The sequence below is a fragment of the Tupaia chinensis genome, unplaced genomic scaffold (genome assembly GCF_000334495.1).
Source record: "Tupaia chinensis unplaced genomic scaffold, TupChi_1.0 Scaffold145659_1, whole genome shotgun sequence".
In the NCBI taxonomy this organism is placed as follows: domain Eukaryota; kingdom Metazoa; phylum Chordata; class Mammalia; order Scandentia; family Tupaiidae; genus Tupaia; species Tupaia belangeri.
In genome coordinates this window covers 1,341,659-1,351,165 of record NW_006205516.1, presented here as the reverse complement: position 1 = coordinate 1,351,165, position 9,507 = coordinate 1,341,659, and the positions used below count along the sequence as shown (strand labels likewise).

The 9,507-nt window shown below is 42.6% G+C and overlaps 1 protein-coding gene across 1 annotated transcript in view; it reads left to right on the top strand.

The window, feature by feature from the left end:
* The window catches only part of IL13RA1 (interleukin 13 receptor subunit alpha 1), a 76,647-nt gene that overhangs the window by 49,909 nt on the left and 17,231 nt on the right, over positions 1-9,507 (top strand). The window contains exons 12-13 of the mRNA XM_006168286.2: positions 2,786-2,882; positions 5,668-5,752. Of these exons, the coding sequence (XP_006168348.1) occupies positions 2,786-2,882; positions 5,668-5,752 (182 nt within the window). The remainder of the gene's footprint in view (positions 1-2,785; positions 2,883-5,667; positions 5,753-9,507) is intronic.

Here is a 9,507-nt window from a genome sequence, read left to right as displayed (position 1 = left end):
CCCCAGGGGGGATGGTCACGCCGCAATCCCTTCTCCTCCATTCTCCTCTCGGGATCTTGGCCGCGCACGCACAGACACCCGGCGTGAGTTTTAAGCCATCGGGTCCGGGACGCGAACCACGGTCGACTACGTGGGAGTCCAGCGACATAGCCATTACGCTAACTGCTGGTTCCCCCATCATGCTTTCTTGATGTCAGACAAAGAATATTTACAATTCAACTTTTATTTTCTGTTCAATTACTGTCAAATCACCCAGGGTTAATTTGCAGTATACAGCACTTCGGAAAATCTCAATCCAAATGGTGTTATCCCATCTCTATCTTTATTAACAACCTGAACAAAAATATAGAAGACAGGCATGATCAAGTCTGTAGATGGCACAATGCCAGAAGACAACGTACTGCAGTCTATAATTTGAAGGTTTGGCTAGGAATGAGGAATCCACTTCCCAACTCACATATGTGGTTGTTGAAAAGCCTCAGTTGCTGCGGTCAGCCCATGGCAGGGTGGTTAAGGTGTTGGATTTCTCACATGGCCGACTGTGGTTCAGTCCTGGATCTGGCAGCTTGAAAATCATGCTGGGTGCGTGTACGTGCGTGCCCAAAATCCTGAGAGGAGAATGGAGGAGAAGGGATTGCAGCATGGCCATCCCCACTGGGGATGATTTCTCATTTTCCTTCTCTCTGTCTCTCTCTGGAAAGTACATGAACTCTGTGGCAAAAACCTTTAAAAAACAAAACAAAACGAAAAACAAAGGAAAGATTTAGTTCCTCACTGTTGCTGGCTGGAGGCTATTGCCAGTTGAATTGTGTCCCCTGAAAAGATATGTTTAAATTGTAACTCCTAGTACCTACTAATGTGATCTTATTTATAAATAGGGCTTTTGCAGATGTAATCAATTTATGATGATGTTATACTGGATTAGTGGGACCTCAGTCTGATTTCCTTAGAGGAGGAGAGGGGACACAGAGATATACAGAGAAGAATGCCATGTGAAGGAGGCACATGGGCTGGCCCTATAGTACAGTGATTAAGAGCTGTGCATTAGGAGCTGGATCCCACATGATCAACTGTGGTTTGAATCCTGGCTCTGCTGGCTTGAAAAACTATGCTGGGTGTACGTGCATGTTTGCCCAAAATCCTGATGGGGCAGAGAAGTAAAGGAAAGGGGTTCATGGACTATGACCCTTTGGGGAGCTTCCTCTCTCTCTCTTTCTAAACTCTCTCTCTGTTTCACTCTGCTGAGCATATGCACCCCCTGGTAATAAAAGAAAATAAAAGGAGGAGGCAGAGAATGGAGGGAGGCAGCTACAGGTAAAGAACACTAAGGATTCCCAGAAGCCAACATAAGTGAGAAAGAAGCAAGGAGGGATTCTTCTCTAGGGATTTCGGAGGGAGCATGGCCCTGCCAGTACCTAGATTTTAGACTTCTAGCATCCAGAACTGTGAGAGAATAAGGTTTTGGATTTTAAGTCACCCAGTTTGTGGTAATTTGTTTTAAGAACTCTGGGAAACTAATATGGATACTTCCCTTAGTTCCTTGCCAGTTGGACTTCCCATTAGAGCTACCTCCTAACATAGAACGTGGCTTCCTCAAGTGAGAAATCCAAGCGAGAAAGAATGAGAGAGCTATGGAAGCCATGGTCTCTTATAACCTAATCTTGAGAATGACCATAGCCATTACGCTAACTGCTGGTTCCCTGGAAGCCATGGACTCTTATAACCTAATCTTGAGAATGACATCCTGTCACTGCCTCTGTTCTATTATTACAGTTTTTAGTTTGGTGTAGGGTGTGTGCATTCACCAGAGAGAGACAGAAGCAGAGACAGAGGGAAAGTAAGATGTCACTGCACCGGGGGGATGGCAATGCCGCAGTCCCTTCTCCTCTATCATCCTCTCAGGACTTGGGGTATGCACACGTACCTGGCGTGTGTTTCAGGCTGCCAGGTCCAGGACTTGAACCACACAGTCAGCCATGTGGGATCCAGTAGCCCCAACCTGTACACCATGTACTAGTCCCTGTTCTTTTATTTAGAAGAGAGTCAATTAATCCAGCCCACATTCAAGCGGGAGGAATTGCATAGGATATTAATATCAAGAAGCAGGAATCACTTGGGGTAATCTTAGAGGCTACCCAAAACAATGGTGCCCTGATGACGCTTATTGTATGTCCAAGCCCCCGTAGGAAAGACAAACAAATAGACAAATACCTATGTGTTAGATATAGTGAGGCGGGCTTTGGAATTGGACAGTGATGTATTTGAGGCACTAAACTCCTGGGGACAAGTTGTTACACCTCTCTGAGCCTTTCCCTTCTCATCTGTATACATGGGAGATATAATAGCACAGATACAATATAAGCATGTAAAAGCACCTAGTTACGGTATCAGACATATAGTCGGTGCTCACTTAGGAATAGTCATAGTGGTAGTTGTGAGGATGATTTCAAGCATTTTAGTAGTGGTTAAGTAACCAATTAGAAAAGATAATCACTGTTAATGAGGTAGCATATTTAATAGGTCTAACACACTTGTTCATAGTCTGAAACTAGATAAGACATCCTGATAATACTTAAGGTGTTTGCTCATCCAGGGAATTTCAGACACTAGGATAGGACTTTTTAGAAAGAAACTATTAAGACAACAGAAAATAAGAGAACTGAAGAGTTTTGTAAAATAGATGGAGGGAAGGGGCAGAAATCATTGTGATCCCCTTTAGCTAACAGAATTGTTGTTTATCTTGATAGGATTTTATTTTCATGTCTCTCTGCCTTCCACTTCCCAGGTGAGAAGCCCAATTCCACCTTGTACATAATCATGTTACTCCTGATTCCAGTCATCGTTGCAGGTGCAGTCATAGTCCTTCTGCTTTACTTAAAAAGGTAAGGCAGTTTCTTGGACAGGCTTTGCGGTTTCTGCTAGCCTGGCTGCTGTGGCTGTTCCTCTTTGTGCTCATGTTTTCTGCTTGTCCAGTGTATTAGAAGCATTTTGGCCATACATGGCTCCTGGTAGTATGATATGGCAAAGAGGGATTATCATATGCCATTTTCTGGTGAGGCGAGTGTTGGATGAGTTTCCCAGGGTCTTCTCCAGCACTGCTCCTTCATGTGCGTTTAGCACTGCTGAACACTTCACTCCTTCAGATCCCTAATTTATCAGCAGTTGGTAAGTAGCTCTTGAAATGAAGTTTTAGAAGTGGAAACTATATTACTGGTATTAATGCAAAGCAGGCTGTAGGAAAGAGCGCTTCACCAGGTGTCACTAATATATCGTACTCATTCCTTGAGAACATTTTACTTTCTTGATCTCATTACTGGGACTGCTATTTGCTCTTGCAGTAAATATCTTTTTTTTTTTCTTTTTTTGGAGAGGTTTTTGCTATAGGGTGCGTGCGCTCGCCAGACAGAGACAGAGACAGACAGAAAGCAAGAAATCATCCCCCAGGAGGGGTGGCCACGCCACAAACCCTTCTCCTTCATTCTCCTCTTGGGATACACACACACACGCGCCCAGCGTGAGTTTAAGCCACCAGGTCCGGGACTCGAACTGTGGTCGACTACGTAGGAGTCCAGCGACATAGCCGTTACGCTAACTGCTGGTCCCTTGCAGTAAATATCTGTGGGTGGAATAAGGTCACTCAGCAGGGTCCAGAACCAATATTTTTATCATTATTTCAGCATTCTTTCAATGTGTCCAGGACTTGAACCACACAGTGTGTGTGTGGGTGTGTGTGTGTGTGGGTGTGTGTGTGTGTGTATAATGCTATGTAAAGTGAGATGTAAAGTTCATGAGGTTGAGGGAGCACTAGGAAATGACAGGAGGTTCATTTTATGTACATGGCCTGGGAGGCCTCTCTGAGAAAGTGATATTTGAAAAGAGACTCAAAGTTAAAGGAGTGAGCCATTCGGATAATTGAGAAAAGAGCATTCCAGGCCAAGAAAACAGCAAGCGCAAAGGCCCCAAGGCTGAGATCTTGGTGTGTCTGGCTGGAGTAGAGCATACACGGGGGAGAGTAGCAGGAGATGAGTGTGGAGAGGTTGGTGGCCAGAACATGCAGGCTGTGGCAGAGAACCCAAATTTTTATCCTAAGCATGGTGGAAAACCTCGGCGAGTTTAAGGAGGGGAGAGATAAAACCTAATTTGCTTGATCATAAAAGATCACTGTAGTTGCTAAGTGAAGAATTGACTTATTGGGACCAGCAGTTGGTGTAATGACTATGTCGCTGGGCTCCCATGTAGTCAGCCGCGGTTCGAGTCCTGGACCCGGTGGCTTAAATTCATGCCAGGTACATATGTGCGGGCGTGCCCAAGATCCCGAGAGGAGAATGGAGGAGAAGGGACTGCAACGTGGTCATCCCCCCAGGGGGTGATTTCTCGCTTTCTGTCTCTCTGTCTAGCGAGCGCATGCACCCTATAGCGAAAACCTCTCCAAAAAAAGAAAAAAAAATTAAATTGTGTAAGAATGGAGACAGGTAGTGTCTTAGAAGAAAGGTGAGGGTGGCCTATACTAGGGGTGTTCAATGGGGATAGTAAGAAGGTGGTCAGGTGTGAGATTTATTTTGAAAATAGAATTGATAAGAGTTGCTCCTAGCAGCTAACTGCTTATCTGTCTGTAGAGGTATGAGGGACATTGAAGATTCAAGGCTCCTGCTTAGATTTTTGACTTGTACAACTGAGTGAATGCTGGTGCCATTTACTGAGACAGAGAAGACTATGAGAAAAACTGGCTTTAAGGGAACTGTGAGGACTTTGGTTTTGAACCTATTAGGTTAGAGATACCTGTTAGATATTCCAAGTAGAGATGTCAAATAAGCAATTATAGGGACCAGCAAGTGCCATAATGGTTATGTTGCTGGACTCCCACGTAGTCCACCCCAGTTTGAGACTTGGACCTGGTGGCTTAAAATTCATGCCAGGTGTGTGTGTGCATGCGTGCCCAGAATCCCAAGAGGAGAACGGAGAAGAGATTGCTGCATGGCCATCCCCCCTGGAGGATGATTTCTTGCTTTTCTGTCTGTCTCTGTCTCTTCTGGCAAGTACAAGAACCCTATAGCAAATATCTCTCTAAAATAAAAAATATATATATAGGCAATTGTACTCAGGAATCTAGAGTTTAAGGGACAGGTTTGGGCAAGCGATGTAATTTGGGAGTCTTTGGCATATAAATGGATTTAGAGCCCTAAGGCGAAGAGGCTATCAATAAAGTGAATGAGATAGAAAAGAAGGCTGAACCCTGGGGCACACCAGTGGGAGACAACCCAGGAGCTGAGGCAGGCCTACCCAAGGGCACCATATGATTCAAAAATGAAGAGAAAAGAGGTAGAAAAATGCCAAAGGAATGCACCCTGTTCTCAGATTATTATATTTTTTTCCAAAATTAAATGTAACAAACTCCCATTCAGTCTATTAAAACTACAGTACCATCATTATTTAAATGACAGGGCTCAATTAATTTGCTCATCGGTTGGGTCATTTCCTCCACCCAAACTTGATGGTCTTCAGATATCAATTTCTAATAACCTAGTATAGAAATTTCTTCACAACTGCCTTGTCACAAAAGGTGTAGTACCATGTCTTTTGTCCATGCCTTCTTTTAATATGGCTGTATTTAAGTGGGATGCTCCTGTGGACTGAGGTTTGATCCCAAATGTCTCTGTTTTCTTAAAGGCTCAAGATCATTATATTCCCTCCCATTCCTGATCCTGGCAAGATTTTTAAGGAGATGTTTGGAGACCAGAATGATGATACCCTGGTAAGCATGATTTCATGGGATTTGAAATGGATTATTTTTGGTTTGTTTGTTTGTTTTTTGGAGGCTATGGAATTTTAGAAATCATGGTCAAATATGTGTCATGTAAAATTTACCATTTTAACCATTTCTAAATGTACAGTAACATTAAGTACATTTATGGTGGTGTACAACCATCACCACTGTCTATTGGGTCATTAGAAAAGTCACGAAGTGCATTTTTGCATAGAAAAACAGAAAAATATATCACGAATTTTCCGACAACTCCGTATTTCCAGATGTTTCTCATCTTCCCAAACAGAAACCATGCTTATTAAGCACCAACTCCCCATTCCCCCTCTGCCCCTGGGAGCCTCTGTTCTACATTCTGTCTCTGTGAATTTGTCTCTTCTATGAACCTTATGTATGTGGAATCACATACTCTTTGCCCTCTGGGTCTGGCTTCTTTCACTTAGCAGAATGTTTTTAAGGCTTATGCACGTTGTCGGATGTATCATTATGAAATTGGTTACTTTAAACTATAATTTATCTAAGAGATTAAAAACAGAGCTGATTTAAAATATATCTCAGGCCAAGCATACCAGTAAGAAGTCCCTGGAATACTTTGCCTATCTCATGTCACTGAACCACATTCTCTCTCTGGGGTTGAAAACATATTTTCTGAAAGCACGCAGGAGGAGGAGCCTCCTTTAAGAAGCTCGCCTGATGGGCAGGCCTTTTTAAAAATGTAATGTGGGGAAATATAAAGTAAGCAGTTGAAATGTATTTTGTTTGTGCAGTTGCATGGAAAACTGAACTCCAGAGACACGAAAGTAAAACAGACCTACTCCAACTATGATCATTGGTTTCCTGCAGACTCTCATGCTAGAATTCATGGCTGAAAAACCCAAGATATTATGGGAGAAAACAATGGTTTGAGGCTCCTACGATACATTCCTCCTAATTAAATAAGAAGGACAGTAAATGAAATAAATATCAATTCACTGTACATATCTTAAGTTAGTAAAGCCAAGCATAGGACAGTTAATTTAGGGAAATAGTACAACATAGTAGATAATAGCCTGAGCTCTGGAGTCAGATTGTCTAGATTCAAATCTCTGCTGTGTAATTTGCCATCTTTTGGACCTTGGCTAACTTCTTTAACCTCTGCGACTCGGTTTCCATTCGTAAAGTGGAAGAATGATGGCACCTATCTCATAGTGTCGCTATGTGGATTAAATTCAATGCATACATGGTAATTCATTTAGTAGGATCTGCTTCGTGCACCTGGAACATTGTAAATGCTTAATAAGTGAGGGTGAGCCAGCAGGTGGCATGGTGGTTAAGGTGCTGGATCCCACATGGCCGACTCTATAATTCAAGTCAGTGGCTTGAAAAACACACCAGGTGCATATGTGTGCCCAAAGTCCTGAGAGGAGAATGGAGGAAAAGGGAGTTCAGCATGGCCATCCCTTCAGGGAATGATTTCTCACTATCCCTCTTTCTGTCTCTCCAGTAAGTGCACATCCCCTATGGCAAGAGTCTTTTTAAAAAATGAATGGTAGTGATTAGTATTACTGTTGGTAGTAATTTCCATTTACCTTTAATCCCCCGAAGAATTCTTACAATAATGTGTGATTCCTAATGGCAGTGATGATATCTGGTTAGGGGAGAGAGGAAGGGAGGGGATACACTACCAGAAGGGGATTCATTTGAATCAGTGTTCCACCAACTTCTTTTCACAGACGGTGGGTAACTGCCAGCTCCTGGGGGTTGGGGCACCACTAAACAGGTAGATCTAAAAGTTCAGTGCCTGATGAGATTGTTTACCATAACTGGAGCAAGCATGACAACCATTTCTTCTTCCACTTTAGTTGACGCTCAGTAAGCTAGAGTGCTTGTAAGAAATATAGATTCTTGGGACCAGCAGGTAGCATGGTGCTTAAAGTGCTGGACACTCCCACATGGCCGACCATGGTTTGAATCCTGGACTTGGTGGCTTTCTCTCTCTCTCTCTCTCTGGTCAAATTAAAATAAATGAATGAATAAATAAAAGTAAATAATTCTTTAAAAAGAAAAAAATATATAGATTCTTGGATCCAGCAGATGATGTAGTGGTTATGTTACTGGACTCCCATAGCCAACCGTGGTTCTAGTCCCGGGCCTGGTGGCTTGAAATTCATGCCAGGCACATGTGCCTGTGTACACTCTGCCCTACAGGGTGATTTCTCACTTCCCCTCTCATCATCTCTGTACCTGTTTCTCTATCAAGTGCACACACTCTAAGGCAAAAACCTCTAAAAAAAATAAAAGAAAAAGAAATACAGATTGCTGGGCTCTACCTCTAGAAAGTCTGATTCACCAGGTCTCGGGTAAGTTGAGGAGGCTGCATATTTAACAGGAGCTCACAAATTACTCCAATCCTGGTAAAATAGGCTGGACCACACTTTGAAAAGCACTATCATAGGTGTTTTCCTTAGAGATACCTCTTTTCTTCACTTCACCAGCTACTGTGATAGACTGGAGATTGGGAATTGTGTAAGTTAGTAACAACTCCAACCAGTTATTGAAAGTCTCCTGTATGCCAGCCAAGTGCATTAAGAGCTTTGCTTATATCACCTTATTCCATCTGCATCACCATCCTATGGAATAAGTGCTGTTAGTACCAGCTTATAGCTGCAGTAGTGGATCCTCAGTGAGGTCAAGTAACTTGGCTGGTGTCACACAACTAGTTGGTGATAAGGGAAGATTTGACCCAGGACTGTCTGGTGTAAGAGTTCTGTCATTCTTGTATCTGTGCCACTTTGCCTCTTATCAGATAGCTTGTCCTCAAGAATCTCACCATCTTCTATGAGGTCTCTCTGACAGAAGTAGACTTATGATAGGGGTATTCTGAGAAAGAGATTTAGGGTCACATTAGAAACAGCTTTAAATGGGATGATGTTAGCGATATCATTGTGACAATCTGGAGGGAATGGACGAGAGGGAGGGCGCTAGCATGGTAGCAAACTGGCATACTAGGCCTCAGTTTTTCCCATTAGATGTTTTGTTTGGCCAGTAGGGTATATTGAAAATCTTTCAATTTGGAATCTTAGGCAGGGCACGTACTATCCAGTTCATCTCAGGCCCTACCGTTCCGTACTGTGGGTTTCCACATGTTAACCTAAACGACAGACCTCTAAAAAGCATTTGTGTTTGCTACTCCTCTTAGCAGAATGGAGACTATTAAAATGCCATGACACAAATGCCCAATATCTGTGCAAACCATATTTGGACTCACTAATATGTATAAGGCATACCAACCAAAAAATTGCTGGGATATACATCTCTGGCCTAATACATTTCTAAAAAGAGGTGATATCCAGTGTTTAAAAGTTGATGGGAAACTGGTACTTTTTATGCACTGCTGGTAGGCCTGTAAAATGATTATGTGCCCTTTCTGGAGGGCAATAGAGAAAAACGTAACAGGAATCTTATATCCTGTAATTATATAGAGAGAAGGAAAGTGAGAAAGCAAGCCGCCAGGTCCAGGACTCGAACTACAGTTGGCCATGTGGGAGTCCAGCACCCTTAACTACCATGCTACCTGCCGGCCCCTATAATTATGTTTTTAGCAATTGATTTTAAGGAAATAATCCAACAATGGCACAAGAATGATCAGTGCAGTGGTTGTTTCTAACAGATTAGAAATCAATGGAACATCAAAAATTGAGAATTAGTTTTAAAAATTTAGATTTTCAAAGCACTTAGTGTCATAACACAATGGTCATGGTATAAAA